Source organism: Dendrobates tinctorius, unplaced genomic scaffold (assembly GCF_039654945.1).
Source record: "Dendrobates tinctorius isolate UK_male_01 unplaced genomic scaffold, ASM3965494v1 ptg000111l, whole genome shotgun sequence".
In the NCBI taxonomy this organism is placed as follows: domain Eukaryota; kingdom Metazoa; phylum Chordata; class Amphibia; order Anura; family Dendrobatidae; genus Dendrobates; species Dendrobates tinctorius.
Window position 1 is genome coordinate 24,309,534 of NW_027361779.1, and position 24,232 is coordinate 24,333,765.

The 24,232-nt window shown below is 45.8% G+C and overlaps 1 protein-coding gene across 1 annotated transcript; it reads right to left on the reverse strand.

Moving 5' to 3' along the window:
• Positions 1-12,917: 12,917 nt before the first annotated feature.
• On the reverse strand, positions 12,918-14,546 carry GJA10 (gap junction protein alpha 10). Its single transcript, XM_073589712.1, has one exon. It carries the CDS (start codon positions 14,544-14,546, stop codon positions 12,918-12,920), a length of 1,629 nt encoding a protein of 542 aa, XP_073445813.1.
• Between the last annotated feature and the right edge of the window lie 9,686 nt (positions 14,547-24,232).

The following is a 24,232-nucleotide window of genomic DNA, read 5'->3' on the forward strand; positions in this document are numbered from 1 at the left end:
CCTACAACCATGGAACGGGGTCGTCCCTTCGGCCGCTGAGGACATGTGCCAGCCGAGTGGCCAAAGTGTTGGCAGTGATAACAGCGTACGGAGCCCCGCACCTGACGTGGCTTAGTGCCGGTGCAAGATACCTCCATGGGCTCGGTGGAGGGAGACTCCTGTGCGGAATGGCTCAGCGGTTCGGTAAAGGTGGGAGCCAGGTTAATTTTACATCTGGATTGAGTCCTCTCCAACCCACGCTCCGTGAACCGGAGATCAATACGGGTGGAGACGGCGATCAGTTCCTCCAGAGTTGTGGGAATATCTCGGGTAGCTAGAGCATCCTTGACGTGCTCAGCTAGGCTTCCCCAGAACACTGGGACTAATACTTTGTCCGGCCACTCCAGTTCGGAAGCCAATGTCCGAAACCGGACAGCATAATGCCTAACCGAGAGTGACCCTTGTGTTAACGACAACAGTTGGAGAGCCGTATCGTGCGTGACCCATGGTCCTAAGAAGACCTGTTTCAGAGCCGCGAGGAACTGAGCAGGCCCCTGAACTACGGGATCATCACGTTCCCACAATGGCGTGGCCCACTGCAATGCCCGGCCAGACAATAAGACAATGAAGCCCACCTTAGCCCGCTCTGTAGGAAACCGTGCAGCCAGCAACTCCAGGTGAATGGAGCACAGACTGACGAATCCCCTACAGGTGGCGCTTTCACCCGAAAACTTATCGAGGAGCGGGAGGGAAGAGATTGTCGGCGAGGGCAAGAGTGTGGGTACACGTGAGACGGCCTCAGCGACCGTCTGGGCGGCAGCTAGCGCAGCATTCGCAGCTGAGTTGGTGCTCTCGATAGCCGCCAACTTGCTCTCCAGCTGCCGAATGTAGCGCTGCAGCTGCTGCACGTCTGCCATTGCCAGCCAGACCCTGGCGCTAGTGTAATGTTATGGTCGGCGGAATGCACCAGATATAAAATAATAAGAGGTGCGTTCGCCGCCCGGGGTCCACCGTGCGGTAGTTGGTAAGACCGCTGCTGGGCAATGGCAGATGCACCAGAAGGTGATGTAGTGCGCACGGGTTAACGTCACCCGAACGCTAGGAGCGGCTCTGTTCAGACTCAGAGTCGCTTGCCAGAAATATATGCAAAGGTGCTGGCCCTGTTATCGTCACAGGAGTCAGCGTGTGGCGTCGCAGCCGCGAACACCAATAGCTGCTGTTAATGCAGCGCAGCGGCAACTATAGCCGCAAGCGTCGGCGCCGAGGACCGGGCACCGACGGACGCTAGTGTAGGCGAAGGAGCACTGTGGCGTAGCTTGCCTCTACCTGGTGCTGACCTAAGAACACACTCTGTCACCAATCGTATTATCCGAGGGAAGGGGTTTCATAATGAGTCAGCCATCAGTCCATGCATCCGTCACCATTCACACACATAGCAAGATAAGTCTACACTAGCGCATCGCCGAGCCGCCCTGCGGGCTTTTTATAGCGATGCGCTTCCGGAACCTTCCATTAGCTTGGGAAGGACCAATCAGATCCGACGCAGGACCTGAGCATGTGACCCCTGCTCTCCAGTGAGAGGTCAAGTTGTGGGCATGCCCAGTAGCACGGCATGAGGACTTAGCCTCAGGAGCGGTTCCCTGCAAAGCAGGTTGCGCTGCCATTGCTGCACCAGAGGTGGCAGCAACATCCAGGCTGTCAGAGTGAGTCTGAGCAGCAATCCTGGCTCGCCGTGTTTGCTGAGCAACACCCAGAGCGGTCGAGGAAGCATGGGAGACCGCAGGATGTCTGACTCTGGATTCCTGCTGTGCAGTGCCAGGAATCCGACACCTAACAGATAGGCCAGTCTGAATAAATGCGTTTTCAGGGCACGCTTAAAATTGTGGGGATTGGGGACTAATCGTATTAACCTGGGAAGTGCATTCCAAAGAATTGGCGCAGCACGTGTAAAGTCTTGGAGACGGGAGTGGGAGGTTCTGATTATTGAGGATGCTAACTTCACGTCATCAGCAGAACGGAGGGTGCGGGTAGGATGGTATACTGAAACAAGGGAGGAGATGTAGGGTGGTGCTGAGCCATGGAGGGCTTTGTGGGTGAGGGTAATAAGTGAATACTGGAGTCGATGGGTAGCCAGTGTAATGACTGGCACAAGGTAGAGGCATCAGTGTAACGATTGGCAAGGAATATGATCCTGGCTGTAGCATTCAAGACAGATTGGAGAGGGGAGGGTTTTGTAAGAGGGAGACCGATTAGAAGAGAGTTACAATAGCCGAGAATGAATAAGAGAAACAGTAAGAGTTTTTGCAGAGTCAAAAGTAAGAAAAGGTCGAATTCTACAAATGTTTTTGAGGTGCAGATGACAAGAGCAAGCCAGTGATCGAATGTGGGGGGCAAAGGAAAGCTAAAAGGAATTCTAAATATTTTACTTTATGACAGTGTCATTTTTCAAATGTCCTTTTATTTTGTTAGAATGTTAGGACGCTTAATAGTTTAGCAGCAATGTTTAATTTGTCAAAGAAAATCTATCAGTTTCTCCAGATTCCCAATTTCATATTGTCATCAGTAAAACCATCTGCTTGCCATGCAAAAATACGTCCAATCAACAGAAAACTACAAGTCTCGGAAAACCGTGACCCAAACAAAAATATTTTTTTCTGTAATTTTCAGATTTTTTTTTTACTTTAATTAAGTTAATAAAAATCTATGCAACTTTGATATCGCCGTAATTTTGCTGAGCTGGAGAATCGTATTTCTGGGTCATCTTTACCATTGAATGAATGCCATAAAAACAAAACCCAAGCAAAACGTGATGGAATTGCATTTTTTTCACATTTCCACTGCGCTGAATGGTATGATTCAAATTAATAACACATCCTAGAAAAAACAAGCCCTCACACAGCTATGTGGCTGGAAAGAAGTTATGTCTCTTGGAAGAAGGGGAGGAGAAAATGAAAGTGCAAAAATAAAAAATCACCTGGTGCTTGAAGAGTTAACTAGATATTTTATGAGATTCTAATGTTGACCTTGTTTTTGAAACAAGGAGATTAATCTGATATATTGTTCCTATCACTGGTATATTGCTTCTAATTAGTGATGGGCGAGTAGCATCGTTGCTCGGGTTTTCCCGAGCATGCTCGGGTGAACTCCGAGTGTTTTGGCGTGCTCGGAGATCTAGTTTTCTTTGTCTGAGCTGCATGATTTGCGACTTGTAGACAGGCTGAATACATGTGGGAATTACCTAACAAACAGGCATTCCACACATGTATTCAAGCTGTATAACAGTCACAAATCATGTAGCAGAGGAAAACTAAATCTCCGAGCACGCCAAAATACTAGGAGGACACCCGAGCATGCTCGGGGAGAGCTGAGCAACGAGTATACTCGCTCATCACTACTTCTAATTAATGTTATGAGCTTAGACAGGGGGTATGGCTGTACCACTGACCCGAACTGTGGGTACCAAATCATGCTCTCCTGCAATCCCGTTAGCTTTAGAGATAAATGCTTATAAATTCTATTAAAAAGAGTTTGTAAGCACGGCACATGCTAGGCCAATGCTGCAAGATTTCAGTGGTAACTACTAACTGGTAACCTGAGCTTCAGCTTTACTGCCAATAGAGCAGGTTTCCTGCAGAAAAAAAAAACGCAACATGTGAACATAACCTAACTGTAGACCATCTGTCAGTGCTATTCCTTGCTTAGCATGTGTGAGTTCTGAAGCATCTCTGAAGATGAATGAGTGGAGATTCACAGTCGCTGCAGTGCATACATCAAGGTGGCTGAATGATTGGAGATTCACAGCCGCCACAGTGCATACATCAAGGTGGCAGATATTTTTACAAGTATTATAATTTTGTATTGTTTTTTTGCATTTTAAGGTATTAAATCAATAATTAATATTTCCTGGAAAACCTTTTGAACAAAGTGACCGCTTAGCATCAGTTTAGAAAATTCTAATTCATAAGTGACAATGAATATGCTTGCAAATCCTGCAGTCACTTTTCAAAAATGATAGCCTATTGCCCTGATTCACCAAGACTGGAATTTTCTCACCAGTCTTGATGAAGTGGCACACCTCTTCATGAATCAACAGCGTCTGACAAGTGACATGCGAGTCCAGTCCCTAACTGGAGTAAGATATTTTGTACAAGAAATACCACAGCTCATCATGAATAAGAAGAGCTCTAGCATCGTGCCTCTATCACGCTCCAGCTACACCTATTTTGGCTGAGCTCAGAGAAACTGGAGAAAGAAAAATTGTGTTTTTCATCAGTGATTTTCACATATTGAAAAATAGATTAAAAAAATTAAAAAGTGCTGTCCATGATTTTCACGGACCCATAGACTATTATGGATAGTTTGGATCCGTCAAACAGATTAAAAAGTGGACATACATTTTTCTATCAATATTTTGCAGAAACACGATCCACAAAAAAATGGACAGCTCCATAGTTTCTAATGGGTACTGTAAGGCAGCGCTCACTAACTGTATTGGGGGACAATCACTTGGCTGCAGATAAACCAGGTCCGGCACAGGCTTTTCACATAACATAGTCCATACAGTTTATTGTATACGGCATAAACCATGGCAGCATGAGGAAAATGGTAACAGTCTTACACCAGACCAAACGAATGTTCATAAAGGAGCTCTGCTCCCTTGGCCCTGTGTTCACACAGGCAGTGCTTTGTCCAGCAAACAGGCTCTAAAGTCTCACAGTTAATTCTCCCTTGTCTGGGGTTACCTCTTAGTTTCTTCTCACTCTGGACATCCATTCCCTCTTGGGAACTGTCACACTCATGCAGGCCATTATACACAGGCCTCCCCGGGTCAGCGGCCTCTGCACGTGCTCTTCAGGAAGGCAGCCCCCTTCCAACACGCCGGCCTTCCGGGACCTTCCACACGGACCAATCTGATCCAGGCACTCTCCCCCATGTGACCTACCCTGTTCACCATATATGGTCTGTAGCCATGCCCACTGGTGAGATACGGATCACATGGCTATGACCTCATTGCAGGTCCTATTCAGACACCCAATCATACACACACATATACTTTGGGCATTCAGACACATGCCCCTGGGTGGGTTTGTAGGTGACTGGTTCCGCCCACTTACCAAGCCACCTGAAAGCCTTCCCTGACACATAGTAACAAACACTCAGCATTACCTCTGCTGATTACCACATATTTCAGCTTCCATCCCAGGGCCACCCACGCTGGGATACATAACAGTCATATACCATCCTTTCTCCATCACAATAATGGAGATGCCTGTGTGCATGACCCAGACAGCACCCCCTAGCTGTCACAGCGGGCACTTAATCACATACCCCACCTCTGTTCAAACTTGTGGGGTTGAACACTTGTCACATACTAGGTGCCTCGAGACCGGGTACCCACTGTCACCTTGCCCTACAAGTCGAGAGGACCGTCTCAGTCTGTTTTGCGTGTCATACGGCATCCTATTTATGTTAGGCCTCCCCCGCCCCCCAGTATATCGGCCATGGGCTTTGGTCTTCCAGTCAAAGTCCATCTGTGTCACCCGACCCTTTTTAGTCTCCACACTTTCCCCATTGGCTCTGTCCCCCGACTTTTCTCTCCACGACTGGCTCGCCCAGTTGGTGCGGTCGTAAGTCTTACTTAGAGTCAAGCCCACTGTCTGGTCTCTCAGTCTCATACTATGAGTAGAACTGCCACTTGCAGAAAGTCTTTGGCTACCCGCCATCTCATTATTTGAAGGGTACCTTCTGGTCCTTATACCTCGGGATGAAGGCTGCCGCCATCTGATGTTCCGCATCTCTTTATTAATCTGCAGTCGGTCCAGTCTCAACTGCTCTATCTCCTGCAGGTACATTACTGGTATTCCAGGAGCATCCGGAAGTTCCTAAGGCTTTCCATGGAGCTAACCACAATGATGGGAATCATGCCATCTTCACCAGGTACCTGGACTTCACCATCAGGAGGGATCCTCACCTTCACCACACCGGAGATATCCACAAGGTCCTGCATCACTTTACCGAGTCTTCCAACGACTCTCTCCACCAGATATTTGGGTACCGGAATTACATCTTCCCCCAATCCCAGCCGATTCTTAGCTTCCTTTGCAAGCTCTAAACGTCGAGCCGCTTTCACATTACTCCGCCTGAACATCTGTTTAGCATGGAGACATTGCAGATGCATATCCGCCAGGACAGCCACCCACTTTATTGTGTCTTCTCTGGTTGACAGTACCACCAACTGCCGAGTCTCAGGTGCCCATTGCACACGCTTTGACCACCTTTTTAAAAGCCTCATGCACCCCTTCACCAGTACAGGCTTCTTGCGCATCTTCGGGTACGTCAATCACGCACTTGAAGGTCGTGGGCTCGCCCTCTTCCTGGATAGATGGCTCCGGGTTTACCATGGACACTTTCCTCAATACAGTTGTCCCGACCGGGGAACTATCTTGTTCAGCTTTTAGCTCAAAATCTTCAGATTTTACCTCTTCGAGACCCCTTGCCAAGATGGGCACTGGCAGTTCTGTCTTGTGATCACTCTGGCACGGCCGCTGGAAGTCTTCGACCACCAACTTCTCCTGCAGAAGGCCTCTTACTGCTCCTCTGAGCACTTCCACATCTTCCCTAAGGGCTTTGTTCACGCTTTGCCACGTTGACAGGTGACCTCTGAGCTCCAAGACTTCTTTCTTGAGCTCCTCCACTCTGTGCTCGGCCGTTGATCTCAGGACCTTGACTGCCGAGAGCTTGGACTCTAGGTGGCACAGCCGCTCCAACTGCACAGAGTTGGCGACTTCCATACTCGCCACCTTTAGACATTCCTTCGCCAGCTGTTGACACATCTCTTCGCGCCCTTGCTCCAAGTCTTGTATGTGCGCCTCTACCCAGCGAAAACTGTCAACTCGCTCTTCTCAAGTGTCCATCTCCTGGGTCAGTTTGTTAACTTGACCCTCTAGTCGTCGGGTGATGGTGGTCAAGTTGGAGATCTTCTCCTCTTGCTCCAACTTCTCCGAGGATGCTGTTGGTTCAGCCCCTTTTACCCCTCCAGCGACGGGAAGACGGACGGATGTCTGACCACTTAGCCCTGAGTCAGTCTTACTGCACTCCTTGTCACTGTCATCACCGTCGAAATGGGAGCCGTCACCCCCTGATCGGTCATCCAGTACACAGCAGTCCCCATTTCTAATGATGTTGGACCCCACTGCTGGAGCTTCCGTGTCTTCAATGGTCACACACTCTGGTTTGTCTATCAGCGTCAACCTGTCTTCACCTGGTGGAGCACTGTCATTATCATTCACACTGTGGTACCCGTCAGGTGACATCATGTCCGTACGTTGGGCAGACTCACCCTTCCCTCTGGCCATCCCAACATCTGTCCCGTCACGGTTGGAAGATGTTACTGCCTTAAGGTATGCAACCCCCTCAGCCAAGAGCGTTCCATCCTCCTGCTGTAGAGCCGCTCCCCTCTCCCACAATGCAGAGAACAGCTCAGAGTCCTGGCCTATGACTACCGGACAACATAAATTCGGGACTATAGTGACAGCCTGTCCGGTACTGTCCCAGATCGTCTCAAGGATCACCCTGGCCACTGGATAGTCCCTAGTGCTCCCATGAACGCAAGTGACCCCGACCTTCTTTTTGGGTATTATAAATCCCTGGGGCGCCACCCTCACTAGAGTCACCGGGGTCCCAGAATCTACCAGTCCATACAATTCCTCCTCGTTCTCCTGCAGGGCACACCCCCGTAGCCTCTTGCCGGGTGGGTAGTTCACCAGGCATACTGGACACCTATAGTACATTTGCCGCTGGCAACAATTCGTTTGCACCACCCTTTTTACGTCAGGATGTTCCTCCCCCTTTATGGGTCACCACCCCGATTTGGGCCACTGCCCCCTTTCGCGATTTCCCCATGTCCCCTCTACAGGCCTTCTTAGGCCAGAGCTCACACGGTACCGTTTATGTCTTTTGGGCTTAAAACTGGCACTTTAATAAGACGAATACTCTGATGTCCTCTTACGATACCATACCAGCTCCTGCTGGCACTGCCACAGCTCCTGCTGTAGCCGCAAAGCACTGGCACCTCTGGCTGCCGCTCACAAACAGCTGCTGGTGTCACTGCAGCTCCTGCTGCGCCGTATTCGTGGACCCACTGGTCCACAGCAACCTTCGTAACCCCACCGAGTTACAGCCAGCCACTTGTCACCTTCGTAACCCCGCCGAGTTACAGCAAGCCGCTTGTCACCTTCGTGACCCCACTGAGCCACCGCAAGCTGACTTGAGAGGGAGAAAAAAAAACACAACACAAAAACACACGTGGCCTGTCTGTGCGCTATTCAGGATGTCCGTCCCCATGTGGAACCGTCTAACACACAGGCCTCATCGGGTGCTATTCAGGGATCCAACCCTCCCCCAGGGTTTCCCAACACACCGGTCACCAGGTCCAGGGCCTCAGCGGGTGTTATTCAGGATGTCCGTCTCCACCTGAGACCATCCAACACTCACGCCTCACCGGGTGCTATTCAGGGATCCACCCTCCTCCCAGGGTTTCACAACACACCGGTCACTAGGTCCAGGGCCTCAGCGAGTGCTATTCAGGACGTCCATCTCCTCCTGAGATCGTCCAACACTCACGCCTCACCAGATGCTATTCAGGGATCCAACCCTCCCAGGGTTCCCAACACACCGGCCACCAGGTTCAGGGCCTCAGCTGGTGCTATTCATTACGTCCGTCTCCTCCTGAGACCGTCCAACACTCACGCCTCCCCAGGTCCAAGGTCATAGCACATGCTCCAGGGATCCAATTCTTCTCCCAGAATTTCCCAACACTAACCCTCCAGGACCTGGCACCCTGAAAAATTCAGGTACACAGTCTTTCTCACTGACCACGGTCAGTACAACACGGACTCCTGTCCATTATCTGCTGGTGTCGGCCACACAGGTTCCCGGGTACCTCTTATCCACAGAGGCACCCTATAGCGACTTCTCAAACACTCTTTCTCTGACCCCGGTCAGCATACCACAGACTCCTGTCTGTTACCTGGCTCAGAGTCGCCAGCACTGCAACGTGCATCTTGAAACCGTTGCCCCTAGCAACCGATTTTGTAGTCCTTGTCCGTTGCCCCTAGCAACAAGGCTACAGCAGTGCCCTTAGCATTCTCCACCATATGTAAGGCAGCGCTCACTGAGTGTATTGGGGGACACTCATTTGGCTGCAGATAAACCAGGTCCGGCACAGGCTTTTCACATAACATAGTCCATATGGTTTATTGTATACGGCATAAACCATGGCAGCATGAAGAAAACGGTAACAGTCTTACACCAGACAAAACGAATGATCACACAGGCAGTGCTTTGTCCAGCAAACAGGCTCTAAAGTCTCACAGTTAATTTCCCCTTGTCCGGGGTTACCTCTTAGTTACTTCTCACTCCGGACATCCATTCCCTCTTGGGAACTGTCACACTCATGCAGGCCTCCTCGGGTCAGCGGCCTCCGCACGTGCTCTTCAGGAAGGCAGCCCCCTTCCAACACGCCGGCCTTCCAGGACCTTCCACACGGACCAATAAGATGCAGGCACTCCCCCATGTGACCTACCCTGGTCACCTTATATGGTCCGTAGCCACGCCCACCAGTGAGATATGGATCACATGGCTTTGACTTCATCGCAGGTCCTATTAAGACACCCAGCCATAAACACACATATACTTTGGGCATTCAGACACATGCCCCTGGGTGGGCTTGTAGGTGACTGGTTCCTCCCATCTCACCAAGCCACCTGAAAGCCTTCCCTGATACATAGTAACAAACACTCAGCATTACCTCTGCTGGTTACCACATATTTCAGCTTCCATCCCATGGCCACCCACCCTGGGATACATAACAGTCATTTGCCGTCCTTTCTCCATCACAATAATGGATATGCCTGTGTGCATGACCCAGAGAGCTGTCACAGAGGTCACTGCATCACAGTACATGTTATGTTCTATCTGTGAAAATCACAGAGAGAACACATACCTACATAAAAAATTAATGTCTGAATAAGGCCAAACTTTCATTAGTGCTGTTCACTTTATATTTATAATACCTATGTGACCACTGCCTGAACAAAAACCATTTTAAATTCAAACAATATAAAGTATAAAGGTTTTTGGGTCAATATTAGGATGATTTTAACTATTGCTTGTCCCTGAGGCAAAATTATATCATGAAAGATATTGATTTGATCAATTGTCTCATGAGTTCACAGTAGGAGAAAAATGCATTTTAAACAAGTCACACTATTTGCCTATCATGCAAATATCTGTTAAACATCCTGGAGAAAAATAATTTGAAATTTTTTTTGTTTTTTTTACTGGACAAAAACCAAATGTTTTTCTTACTATATGTGTTCAGCAGTACAGTAATCCTGAATATTTGTAGAAAGAAAATGGAATCTATTTTTCTTTGTGAAAATCATGTGTAATCAGGATATATCACTGGTGCAGCCTGTACAAATGCATAGGGCCCGGAGTTGGAGGGGGGGGCCCTTGCCGGGGTGGGTGTACTGCCCATAGCAGCAGAACACTCTGCTGCTATGGCGCCACTCAGTAAAGATTACGGGCGGGAATGATAGGTTTCACGCAGCATCAGGCCCCTCTGATTCCCATCCGTAATCATTCTGATACCCAGAATCGGGAAGAGGGTGGTGCGCAGAGTGCAGGAATTGAAAAGGGGGGCAAGTCATGCAGGGAGAGAGGCCACTGGCCAATTAATGCTTTCCCCGCCAGACTGATGAGAGCGCCCACTGGCTACCGTCCCTCTCTTCCTGCATGGTGCTTCCTAATGGTGAGTGTTCACCTGTAGACAGGGGGCCCAGGTCAAACAGCACACTGGGCACTATAATGGAGGAAGAGCAAGACTTAGGCCGGAGTCACACTACAGCGAGATACGGCCGAGTCTCGCAGGTTAAAACCAAGCTCTGGCACCGGCACTCCGGAGTGGAGCGTGCAGCTCCATGTATTGCTGTGCGGCTGCATGCTCCGCTCCAGAGTGCCGGCGCCAGAGCTTGGTTTTAACCTGCGAGACTCGGCCGTATCTCGCTGTGTGTGCTCCCGGCCTTACAGTGGATCTCCTAACAGAGGAGAGGTCGGGGAAGGAAGGCTCACTGCACGGGACAGCACGGCCGGCCACAGCAGGTGGTTGATATCAGTCCTCTCTGCTGTTTCCCCATCCCACACAGTGGTTTCTGCAGCCCTCTCTAGCTGATCTCTGAATAATGTGGCCGGCCTCCTCCACTGCTCATCTGAACACCTGATATCATAGATTAGTACGTGTGTTTTTGTGTATGTTATATGTGTGTGTCTATGTGTGTGTGTATGTGTATCCATGTGTATCTGTGTTTGTACAGTAAATGTATATACACAGTATATAGTATATATATATATATATCTCCAGCTCAGTGAAAAAAATATAAATACTGTATATACTTGCGCATAAGCCGAGATTTTCAGCCCATTTTTGGGGGCTGAAAGTCCCGCTCTCGGCTTATTCGTGAGTCATATACCGGGGTTCGGTGGGGGAGGGGAAGCAGGGTGTCAGAGACCATAATCACCCCCTCCTGGAAGGTCTCTGCAGCCCCCCTGCTTGTTCCATGGTCTCGGCACCCCTGCTCTTCCTGCATTCAGCGGTCATGTGGTACCACTCATTAAAGTTATGAATATGCGCATATTCATGACTTTAATTAGCGGTACCACGTGACCGCTGAAACCTGGAAGAGCAGGGGCGCTGAGACCGTGCGCCAGGAGGGGGTGAGTATAACGGGGGGAGGACAGAGAGCAGTGCAATATTAACCTGTCCCCGTTCCACCGCCGCACGCTGCTCTGTCCTCCGCGTCCTCTAACTGTGACGTTCAGGTCAGAGGGCGTGATGATGTAGTCAGTGCACGCCCTCTGCTGAATGTCACTGCAGAGGACCGGGGGACAGAGCGGCGCCCTGCAATGGAACAGGGACAGGTGAATATCGCCAGTGCTGGGGGTCTGAGCCAGCGGCGACACTGGCACCTGGCCCGCATAGCGCGCCGGTGTCTCCGCCTGCTCAGGACACCGGCACCTTGCCCCTAGCAATGAGAGGTGAGTATATGGGGGGTATTTATCTATGGAGCATCTTCTTGGGCAACCATTAACCCTTGTGCAGCATTTTATGGGGGTATTTATCTATGGAGCATTTTCTCGGCCCACCATTAACCCTTGTGCAGCATTTTATGGGGGTATTTAACTATGGAGCATCTTCTTGGGCCACCATTAACCCTTGTACAGCATTTTATGGGGGATATTTATCTATGGAGCATTTTCTCGGGCCATCATTAACCCTTGTGCAGCATTTTATGGGGTATTTAACTATGGAGCATCTTTTTGGACTACCATTAACCCTTGTGCAGCACCACCCTCGGCTTATACTCGAGTCAATAAGTTTTCCCAGTTTTTTTGTGGCAAAATTAGGGGTCTCGGCTTATATTTGGGCCGGCTTATACACGAGTATATATGGTAAATATTTTTAAAAGGTATAGTGGGACCCAAATAGAGCTTTCGCTGCTGGACCCTGTGTTTTCTACGTATGCACCTGCTTGCAGGGCGGTAATAATGCGTGCAATCTGGCCTGTGGTTTGTAGTTCAAGGCTCTGGCCCAGACTAATTTCTTACACATGGCCCCCAAGCTGTCAGTGTCCGCCCCTACCTGTAATAGAATAAAGATTTTTAGAGGTGGTAGATCTCTTTCTTAAATAATGCTACTCCTTCATGTATCTGAAGAACTGAATACTCTCAAGTACACTAAATGAGTAATTATGCCTGAGTGAAACTCACACTGTTGCTCCTTACCACCAGATAATCTTCTTCTGATCTACAGTAATTCCAAGAATTTATAGCAAATGGTGGGAATTTACCTACAGAATTGTACAATGGTGGGCCAAAGACTACACCAATAGCCTGTAAAGAGGAGAAGACTTTGACATTCGGCCTCTACTTGCCATTGACATTCTGCGCCCGGATGGGGGAGGTGGTGTAACACTGGAGCTTTCCTCTCGTCTTCTTGATTCAGATCCTGAACCATTTCTTGAATCAGAGCTATCTGGGTCACTGGCCAGTCTGCCCTCTGAGAACCCTCTGGAGGTGGAGCTCACTTTGCGTTGTCCACTATCTGGAGAGTCACTTCGATCTTCAGCAAAGTCTTTGCAGCTACTAACTCTGCTGTATTTGCGCAATGCTGTTGGGATCTCTATATGGCTTGAATGAAGGCATGATTTGAGTGGATGCACTGCACTATGCCTTGTTTGATCCAAAGATTGATGGCTTTTAAGGCAGCTCTTGGACCCGGGACAACTGTTACGTTGAGATTTCCTGTTTGAATCCTCACTGCTAGATGAGAGATTCCTCTTCTGTAGGGATGAAATGTGGGGTTCTTCTATATGTTCTCCTGTGTGATGATCAAGGGAAGTCTTGCTGAGAACTTGTCCATGGTGTTGGTCAATGTGATTAACAATGCTCTGGCGCTCTACATAACGAGATTGTCCACTATGTTGATCTGTGTTAAGTTGGTCGACACTTCTTTTATGTTTTTCTGTAGGCATAACTTTACTAAACTGATTTTGGTCACAGATCATGTGTACATCTTTAAAACCAGGTGCTGGTGGAAGGTAGGCTGGCAATCCAACTGTGTCCAATTGCTGGTCAGGTATCAATTTGTAGCCACTTGAGGACAGAGGAATAATTTTGTTTGGTGAAGAATTACTTAGCATACAAACCTGCTGCACTGAGCTCTTCTTAGACTTACAAATGCTTATTTCATCCTCTGTCACATTGGCAATGTGTTTCCCGTAAAGTCCTTTTCTGATCTTCTTTATACCTAAATGAAAGATTTCTAAAATATTCAGAAATAGTGACACAGCAGCTATACTGTGCATAAAGACCATAAATATAGTCTTCTCTGTTGGTCTTGAAACAAAGCAGTCTACTACATTTGGACAAGGAGAACGGTAACATTTATACAAAGGGTTAAGGTTAAAACCATACAAAAAATATTGGCCCACCATAAAGCCAACTTCCAAAACTGATCTGGTTAGGATATGCAGGACATATGTACGTAACAGTGATCCTCTAAGGGGGGCCTTGTTGACTTTCTTTTGCTCCTCTAGCTTTCTTAGCTCTTTCTCAAGTCTCCTGTGTTCATCAATAACGATTTCCAATGCTTCTAGCTCTGCCCTGAGCTGTGTTTTTTTTCTTTGCCTCTCTTTTTCCAGAGCTCTCAGTCTGTAAAGTGCATGTCCCATATACACAAGGGATGGAGAAGACACAAAGATTATTTGTAATACCCAGTAGCGAATAAGTGAGATAGGGAATGCTTGGTCATAACAAACATTCCTGCAACCTGGTTGTTCGGTGTTACATATAAATTCCTCCTGTTCATCATCCCAAACGTCTTCAGCAGCCACTCCAAGCACCAACATCCGAAATATGAAGAGGATAGTGAGCCAAATTTTCCCAACTATGGTTGAATGAATGTGAACTTCTTCAAGTATGCTTCCTAGCAAGTTCCAATCACCCATTTTCACACTGTCATGCCTATAACACAATTGAATTTCATTTATTGAGAATATTCTCTTTTACAGGTCATTAAACATTACAAAAAAATTAACTGATTTTATGATTATCCCATCTATCTCTTCACAATGACATAAGCCCAATTGTGCACTTGTTAAACTTTAGTGTCTGACCTGAGCTTGTACACTTGCATGTTTATGGTGGAGTCGAGGGAAATAGCTAATGTTTACCGCCGGCTTTATAAGCTAGATCTCAATATATCGGGCTCCAATGTTATCATGCTAAAAATAATATAATTACTATTGAATAATTTACTTTTTAATTAATTATTGATTCAATAGTTATTTCAGCATTCGATTGTATTTTTCCATTAAGTGACGATCTGAACAGCAACAACTGCACAGAACTAATGTAAATGGCTGTTAGTGATCTGATGTTGGAATATGTGTGTAGTAATTAGAAAAATGTGTTCATGCTATTTTAGAAAACCTCCAGTATCTACAAAGGTAATTTGTCAGGAATACTCAATGAAGTATTAACTTCTATCATCCCTGATGAGTACTCACTGACAACTCTGTTCCCTACATAACAATGCTACAAAGTAGGTGGCGTAAATTACTTGCACTTACTGATATCAATTAATAAATGATTCCCCAAAAATGTCAATTCCTAAGCTGTATAGGATATTATACTGATCTATGGTCCAAATATGGTTTTGTTAGCATTATCACCTTTTCATCATATTATCTAGTTAACAAGCATAAATGTGGAGGGTGTACATAGTCTAAGGCAGTGGTCCCCAACCTTCCTGACCTTGAGAGCCACATTCAGCTCTGAGAGAGGGTCGCGAGCCACATCCAGGCACTGCCCCCTCACAGCAGTGGCAACCAAAGCCCCCTTTATGGGTGCAATGATAACCAAAGCTTTTCCACAGAAATCATCCCAAAGCAAAATACCAAGATCCAAGGGTTCCCACAATACCCCCACTCAGTTTTCTCCCAACACACTGTTACATCCAGCTTCAAGTGTCTCCTCTTACAGGTAGTATCATCTTGTTACCAGCCTACCATACTCAAATTATCTATAAATCCTTAAGACCAGTGTATATGCATCCAGATCTGCTCTTCTGTGCAGGACTACTTACAAAATTCACCATTTTTAGATTTGCTTTTTCACACCTGTTTCCTAGACCTGGAGCTAATGCACCAAGCTGGCAGACAGCCCCAAGCCACAATTCATGGGACCGCGAGCCACATGTGGCTCCCAAGCTACAGGTTGGGGACCCCTGGTCTAAGGGATATTTATTGAACACAACTATTTAACCAAATGTAATAATTACTGGATTTCAATAGAATCGAATGCTGTTACATGGTGTTTCAGATCTGTTACATTTTCCAAAATTTTCAAAATAGGCAAAATAATTGTCATTGTCATTAATTACATGAAACAATAAACCAATAAATTACCATTGGAAACAAAATATTTGGAATTCTAGATGTTTGTATTTAGGAAATGCTTCTAGATCCATAGATAAAGAATTGATAGCATTTACCTTATAAAACAAAAGCATTGTACATATACTGTATGTGTATGTACTGTAGATTATCAGAACAAAATATGCAATTGTGCAGTATTAGTTTACATCTCCATGGTCTAAGCTAATTTACAAGTCCTCTCATTATCCTCCGTGACATGGATGTAGACAATTCAATTTGCATCGTATCGGACTTACCTAAAGTATAGAGATATGGCCGCTTATCACTGGCACATCCTCTGGGTTGGTTGTTGCTGGCACTGTTAAAATGAAGGCTCTTGTGTTAAATATATCTGGGAGTCAACAGGGCATAATTCTTTGAAACTACATATTGATAAACTGGAGTAGAAAAACAGCAATTGATTATGTTGTCTCTGAAAGGCGCCTGTGGCGAGCATGAATTGTTGGTGCGGTGAGATGTTTCCCCATCCTGAGGGTTTGTTTCAACTGCTTTTTTTTCATACTTTTGTATCACCGGTCTTAATAAAAAATAAATAAAAAATTGAAATTGCTTATGCCTAACCTAATGCAAAGTTTCTTATATACTTCAGTTAGAGAATGAGATATCGCATTGTTGTGCAGTTCTTATAACGGACATGTCAATAGAAAGTAATCAATCGGGCATGTCCGATTTTATGCTTCCCTGCACCATGTGCTATTTAGAGAGCAGCTGGCAGAAAGCTGTCTGGCCACATGATTCTTCACAGGAAAAGCATAGACTTATAAAAAAGAAAATATCAACATATCAACTGGCTCGCTCTTGTCATCTGCACCTCAAAAACATTTCTAGAATCCGACCTTTTCTTACTTTTGACTCTGCAAAAACTCTTACTGTTTCTCTTATTCATTCTCGTCTCGACTATTGTAGCTCTCGTCTAATCGGTCTCCCTCTTACCAAACTCTCCCCTCTCCAATCTGTCTTGCATGCTGCAGCCAGGATCATATTCCTCACCAATCGTTACACCGATGCCTCTACCTTGTGCCAGTCATTACACTGGCTACCCATCCACTCCAGAATTCAGTATAAACTTATTACCCTCACCCACAAAGCCCTCCATGGCTCAGCACCACCCTACATCTCCTCCCTTGTTTCAGTATACCACCCTACCCGCGCCCTCCGTTCTGCTGATGACCTGAGGTTAGCATCCTCAATAGTCAGAACCTCCCACTCCCGTCTCCAAGACTTTACACGTGCTGCGCCAATTCTTTGGAATGCACTTCCCAGGTCAATACGATTAGTCCCCAATCCCCACAATTTTAAGCGTGTCCTGAAAACGCATTTATTCAGACTGGCCTATCGCCTCAACACATTAACCTAACCTATCCCTGTGTGGCAGAGCCAAAAGTTTTACCATAACCAGGTTCCCAGCATCATGTTCCCACATGCTTTATGCATCCATTAGCCCTCTGTGTCTGTACTGTTACACACTTAACATTATGGCTGGTCCATACAATCAGAGCAACTGTTACCACCCACCTTTCGTGTCTACCTCTTTCCTCATAGACTGTAAGCTTGCGAGCAGGGCCCTTACTCCTCTTGTTATTTGTTATAATCTACTGTATGTGATTATTGTTATGCTGTAATGTCTATTGTCTGTACAAATCCCCTCTGAAATGTAAAGTGCTGCGGAATATGTCGGCGCTATAAAAATAAAATTTATTATTATTATTATTATTATTATTATTATTATTATTATTATTATTATTATTATATCAGCAATATTCTGATGGATTAGAAGGTATCTGCACAGGAGGAATATCATACCTTCCACAGTGGTGGTCAGTACCTGGGAAATCACAGATCAGCAGTTCCCAGCACAATTTGTAGGGCAGATTTGTGTTCAATCTAAAGTCACTGGGTAACTCTTTCTTTCTTGTAGAGTGTAAGCTCTTATGGTCATCAGGGTCCTCTCTTTTTCTTGCCTTTAGAGTGTAAGCTCTTATGTCACCAAATCATTTTGCTCGCTCTCTCGTGTAGATTGTCAGTTCTTATGATCAGCAGAGTTCTCTCGCTGTCTTCTGTAGAGTAGAGTTTTAAAAGGTTTGAATTGATTTGAATAGGAGGCGGATGGGTGGTGCGCGGACGCAGCCACTATCAGAAGATGGAGCAGATCCACAATTGATCATTTCTGGCAGGAGGTCGGCAACACTAAGAACAGCTGTTTGATGGGGGTGCTCAGTGTCGGACCCTGACTGATCAGAAATTGATGACCTACCCTTAGTAGTGGACAATCTCTTTAAGATCATTTGGTCAGCGGTCTTCTTTATCTATCTCCTGTACAGTATAAACTCTTATGGTCAGCAGGGTCCTCTCTCTCCTGCAGATTTTAAGTTATAATAGTCTCAGGGTTCTTTCTTTGTCCCTTCTACCCCGGGTGTATGTTTAGACCAATTACATGTTCTCCAGTATTGACATTCATGCAAATTTATTCACCAGAAATCAAATTTTGGGGCACACCAGCAAAGTCAGCGATTTCTAATTTTAAAAGATCCACTCATCTCTACGGAAAATCAAAGTGCATGAAAAGTCATATTATGCAATTGCATGGGGCCATATATAAGTGCATATATGTACATACGTCTACACATTTAGATATGCACATTAACTTTGAATAAGAGCTCCTCATACACAAGCTTCTCCAAATGAAGCACTGTCGTCAAGATTTCTCATCTTGTTCACTATTCCTGTGAAAAAGAATGTGTTGTAGCTGCTTTTTGTTCTGACCAACAGTCAGGTATGCCAGTGTTATGGAAATATATATGTATATGTATTTCATATATATCTCACTTGCCTGCTATAGGCTATATACTGCTATATACTCCATATACTCATGTATTCTTATATAGCCATATGCATATAGATACATATTCACATTTTGAACCTTATAACTAGTTGGTGGAAGTTGACCTGCTACCCAGTCATCTCATGATAGCATTGTCTTCTGACCTGAGAAATATCTAGCAGACATAGGGAATGAGGAAGTAAGGCCAGATGGTCCAGTCGATATTGGAGACTTGCTGACGAGTGCAAGACTCTGGACAGTAAATCACGTGGTGTCTAAGTAACCCCAGGTCGGACACCCATATATGTTCATGTATTTAAACTGACCAATTAGATAATAAGTTCAGCCTTTATGTTAATGAGTAACCACTCCTTTCTGTACAGCTGATAAAACCAAGTATATTCAATAAAGTTTCCAGAGTTCTGCTGGAATGAGTTGTTGCTAACCAAGTGTAGCTTCTTCTTTTCCTTTGAGCGCTCAATAAGACTCTGTCTAATTAGGACAGGCCACAGCATGCACAGAGATATATATCTATATCAATCAAAATTTCCACATCACCAGATAACCAGTGAGTCCGGATTATGAGGTTTTCGCCCTTCTGATGACAAGCGCTTGGAGACAAAGAGACTCAACACACACGAGCCATGGTCAAATCACTTTATCTGACGTAATGAAATACAAGGCAATCTTTTATACCATTTACAACAATATGTAATTCTATGGAGCTCATGTAGCCCCCACCATCACCCACCATCACCTTCAGGGTTATACCATGTTTACAATGTACCCAGAACATGTTGTTACTGACTATGGAGAACAAATATGATAACAAGTATAGTTTTCTTGAAAACAGAGACTAATAGTCTACATAAGAATAATTCTAGCAATATTAGGCAAAAGGCAATTGAAGTCTTAAAGGCATTTTAAAGCAAACCATTAACTCTTCTATATCAATTTCCCCCTTTTGTAAATGGTATAACCTTTGCCACAGGGTCAGCTGATGTCCACAAAGGAGATACTGTCTCATGGGTGTAGTACCCATAAGGGGGCTTCCTACCTGCTTCGCCCATCCACCCTCAGTGTGGACACTCACTTTTTCCATCAGCAATGGCCACCTGGGGTCTATGATACAGTACAGAAGGTTGAGCCTTAGATTCTTTTTTATGCATACATTATTCAGTAGCTTAAGTAATACATATATTAGCGCTTTTACGGCTACATAAAACAATAAGCAAAACAGCAAAATTTGTATACAAGTCTGTACAATGCCAAAAATCCATCCTGCAAGGCCATTAAACCAATTTGCTGGATTTAGAAAAGAGAATGTGTTACCCCACCAGGAGTCTCTGTTTGCACTGTGTTGTTTTAACAATTGGTCTCTAAGCTCACCTATTTTGTCTATACTGGCCCTGATCTGGAGATTGCCAGCAGGGTCGATATAATTACAACAGGTGGGACCAATTATTTGACACATTCCTCCTTCTTTTGCTCTCAGGTAGTCTAGTACTATAGTATGTTGGTTAGTAACTATGATTAATTGTCTTTTATTGTATTAGTTTCAATTAGAACTTCAAGAATCTGGAAAATCTGATCATCCAGATAGTCGGTAGCTTCCACTAACTTATCCCACATTTGGGTTATGAAGGAGTATATTAGCATACTACTGAACATTTTATTTGTTATCCCCATTTCTACTAGATGTGGCCTACCATTTGGTCGGGGCTTATTGTCTGAAGCCCTTCTATACAAGGTGTGAATTGGAACGGCTGCTGTGTCTATTTTACTATGAGGAACTATGAAAGTGGCTGGTGTCAGTTTGGCAAGAGTGCAAACCCCTCTTATGTCTGGGCTCACCCACCTGTAGGCACGATGTCCGCAAACCAAGAATACTCCTTCAGGGAGAACACAAACGTGACCAGGGGTCTGTATACAGTGATATAAAGTCAAAAGTCCTGACATAGGCTTATGGGCACACAACGTATTATTCATTTGTTTCCACTTATACCAGATGTACATTTACCCCTTTCTTTTCTTATTATCTTACCCGTAGATGCTCTACAGCCTTCAACGCCATCCTGGTACACCGTCTCATTAACCTGTGTTTGATCATGAGTGTATATACGGAAGCAATTATTGTCCTTACCACAGGTGTTTGCTCCAGTGTGTTGAAGACTGAACCACAGTCCATCATTGGGAATGGGGTCTGAGTGAGGAATTTCAGTCCTCCTCCTGGCGACCATATTTCCGGCATCTGAATCATATTCCCACCACTACATTTGTACCTTAGGCCGCGTTATATTAAACTGAAACCAGGGGTTAGCGGCCCATCCGATTATAGCCAATGAGGCAGATATATCACGGGGCACATCTTTTCCCCAAAACCTAGATTGAGTCTAAGTCTCATGGTGTATGCAGTGTGGGGTTAATACCTCCCATGGCTCCAGTACCGTGTTGCATTTGTAGCACCTGTGGGAAGTACAGACCAGTCTTTGGTGCACTACCAAACAGGACTTCAAAGGGAGACAAGCCTGTCTTTCTATTTGGAGTGTGTCTGACTGGAAAGAGTGCAATAGGCAAGCACTCTACCCAGCTCTTTCCTGTCTCTGCCATTTCCTTTTGAATTTTCAGTTTAAGTGTCCGATTTAGTCTTTCCACTACTTTGTGGCCTATATGGTGTATGAAATGTTTGCTGTACACCCAGGGCCTGCATGACTTCCCTCATTATTTCTCCCGTGAAGTTTGTACCCCTATCGCTTTCTATGGTTTCTAGGAACACCATACCTGCAGATCAGTTCTTTCATAAGTTTGTCTGCAGTTGTTTTAGCATTTGCACATTTTACCGGATAGGCTTCCGGCCAACCAGAGAAGAGATCTACACATACTAGGATATTTACATACACTCCTACCTTGGTAGCTGTATGTCGTCAATCTGCAGTCTCTGAAATGGGTAGAGAGGCCTAGGTGTCGCTTTCTTAGGGACTTTTACTGTTTTACCTGGGTTGTGCTGTGCACAGACGAGGCATGATTGTACAAGTTTCGCGGCTGCGTAACTGAAACCAGGAGTGATCCAGAAGGCATCCACCATGGCACACATGTGACATTTTGAGGCGTGAGTGGGGCCATGTGTTGCTTGTGCCATAATCGGAAACAGGGACTTTGGTAGGCACAACTTATCCATATTCTCCCATACTCCGTTCGAGTTCAGCTCAGCTCCCAGTCTCCCCCGGTGTACCTTCTCTGTTTGGGCAGCCTGTTGCTGGAGAGATTTCAGGACATCTAGGCTCAGTGTGGCTGGAATACGCTGACTCCCCGCCACCGTCCACTGCTCTCTAGGCCACCTTGCTGCTATTTTAGCAGCCTCGTCCGCCCTTCTGTTGCCCTCTATCTCCACGGCGTCACCTTTTGTGTGCTTTTACCTTGACAATGCCAACCTGGACTGATAACATCAATGCCTCCCATTAATTGTTTCACCAGCTCTGCATTTTTAATGGGCTTCGAATCTGTGAAAATATTAGCGACTTTACCTGCAGCGGCTCTACATGCATCAGTGAGTGCCTTCAACTCAGCCTCCTGTGCCGACATTTGAGGAGGGAGTGGTTCAGCTCGGATTACCTCATGTCAGGATACTACTGCATATCTAGTGTAGAATCGTCCATCCTGGTGGTATCTGGAGCCATCTACAAAAAAAACCCTCAAAATCTGCATTAGGAACAGTTCTATGCAGTCATGTTCATGCGTCATGTCAAAGTATTCTTCCTCACTTGCTAATACGGTCACCAATTCCCCCTTTTCTGAATCCACAGGCAGGAGGATGGCTCGATTCAGAACGTTACATCTTTTGAGGGTGACATACTCAGGAATTAGTAGAGCACATGCAAGTCGGAGCTGTCTGGCCATAGACAGATATTTTGGTTGAACTTGTACGAGTATGAAATGTGTTATGATTGAGTCACCGTAGGAGGCAAAAACAGAAATGCTAGCTAAGTCCAGAAAACCAGAGAAGTTGGCAGCTATCGGATTGCAGACCCCTGAACCTAACAACACAACTAGCAGTAGCCGTGGGGGGTTCCTACGATGCCCTAGACCCCTCGATCACAGCCGGAGAATTAAATAGGCCTAAAGAAAGAAAGGGGAAATTTAAACTGCCCCAGAGCAGACCCCAAAGCAATAGGCAGCCCCCAACATATAATGATGGTGAAGCAAGATGAAAATACTAACACAGACAGAAAGATAGACTGAGCAAAGAGGGGCCCAAGCTAACTAAATAGAAAAGGACAGGAAGGCTGCTGTCTGCAATCCGTGAAAAACCCTATGAAAATAAGAGCCAACAGACTGACAGTGAAAAAGGCCCTGAAGACGCTAGGCTGCAAAAAAGCTATGTCAGTACTCAGGAATATACTGAAGACAGAGCTACAGGCAAAAGGAGATTCAGCTCACCCCAGCAGGGAATGGCAAAATACTGAAAAGCAAGGAAAACAAAAAACAAAACAAAAAGCTAACAGGCAAAACAGAAACTTAGCTTTAGAGGAGCAGGAATCAGACTGGTGTCCTAGAAGTCCACAGAGAAATCACCCGCAGGGCAGAAGGGCGTCGGCAGCCTTATATCCAGTCCGTGACTCCACTCAGCCAGTCATCCTCATTAGACTCAGGTGCCTGATAACCAGGCTCATTACCTTCCTTTACCAGAATAGGGAGTTCACCAGACCCCAGGGACGAAGGGAAAAATGAACTCACAACAGAAATGGATGTCATGTGGGGAATAAATTGTCAAAGGAGTGAGATCATAGGGGTCTGGTGACAGTCGTAAAGTGGTTGCAGCATTTGTGAAGCAGGCCTTATCCAAGGCCTACAGTAGGTCACTAAGCCTAGGAAAGTGCGTAGATGCTGATGTGACCTGTGTAGAGGGAGATTTTGAATTGCCTGTTTCCTGTCTTCAGTCAGGTGTCTGGTACCTTCAGCAATATAATGTCCCAAAAATGTCACCTTTTGTTTGCAATACTGTAATTTGTCACGTGAGACCTTGCAACCCTTTTCTGATAGAAAAAAAAACATAGCAAGGAAACTGTGGCTTCCCTGCAGGACCTCTGGTCCAGGCAAAACAGAAAAAGGTCATCCACGTACTGTAATAGTACAATCAGCGGATGAGGTGATTGCCACTACTCAAGGATCCCTGCCATCACTGCTGAATAGATGGCAGAGGATTTCTTTCCCCCTTTGTGGGAGGACTGTCCAACAATATTGTTTACCTTTATGAGTAAAGGAAAAAGATACTGACAGTCAGGGTGCAGGGGTACAGAGAAAAATGCACCTGCTATATCACTGACTGTAAAACATTTTGACATCACTGGGATCTGTAACAGTATTGTGTGTGGAT

Excerpts from the sequence above, each read along its gene's own strand:
- GJA10 (XM_073589712.1), bottom strand. The coding sequence starts at position 14,546 with ATGGGTGATTGGAACTTGCTAGGAAGCATACTTGAAGAAGTTCACATT.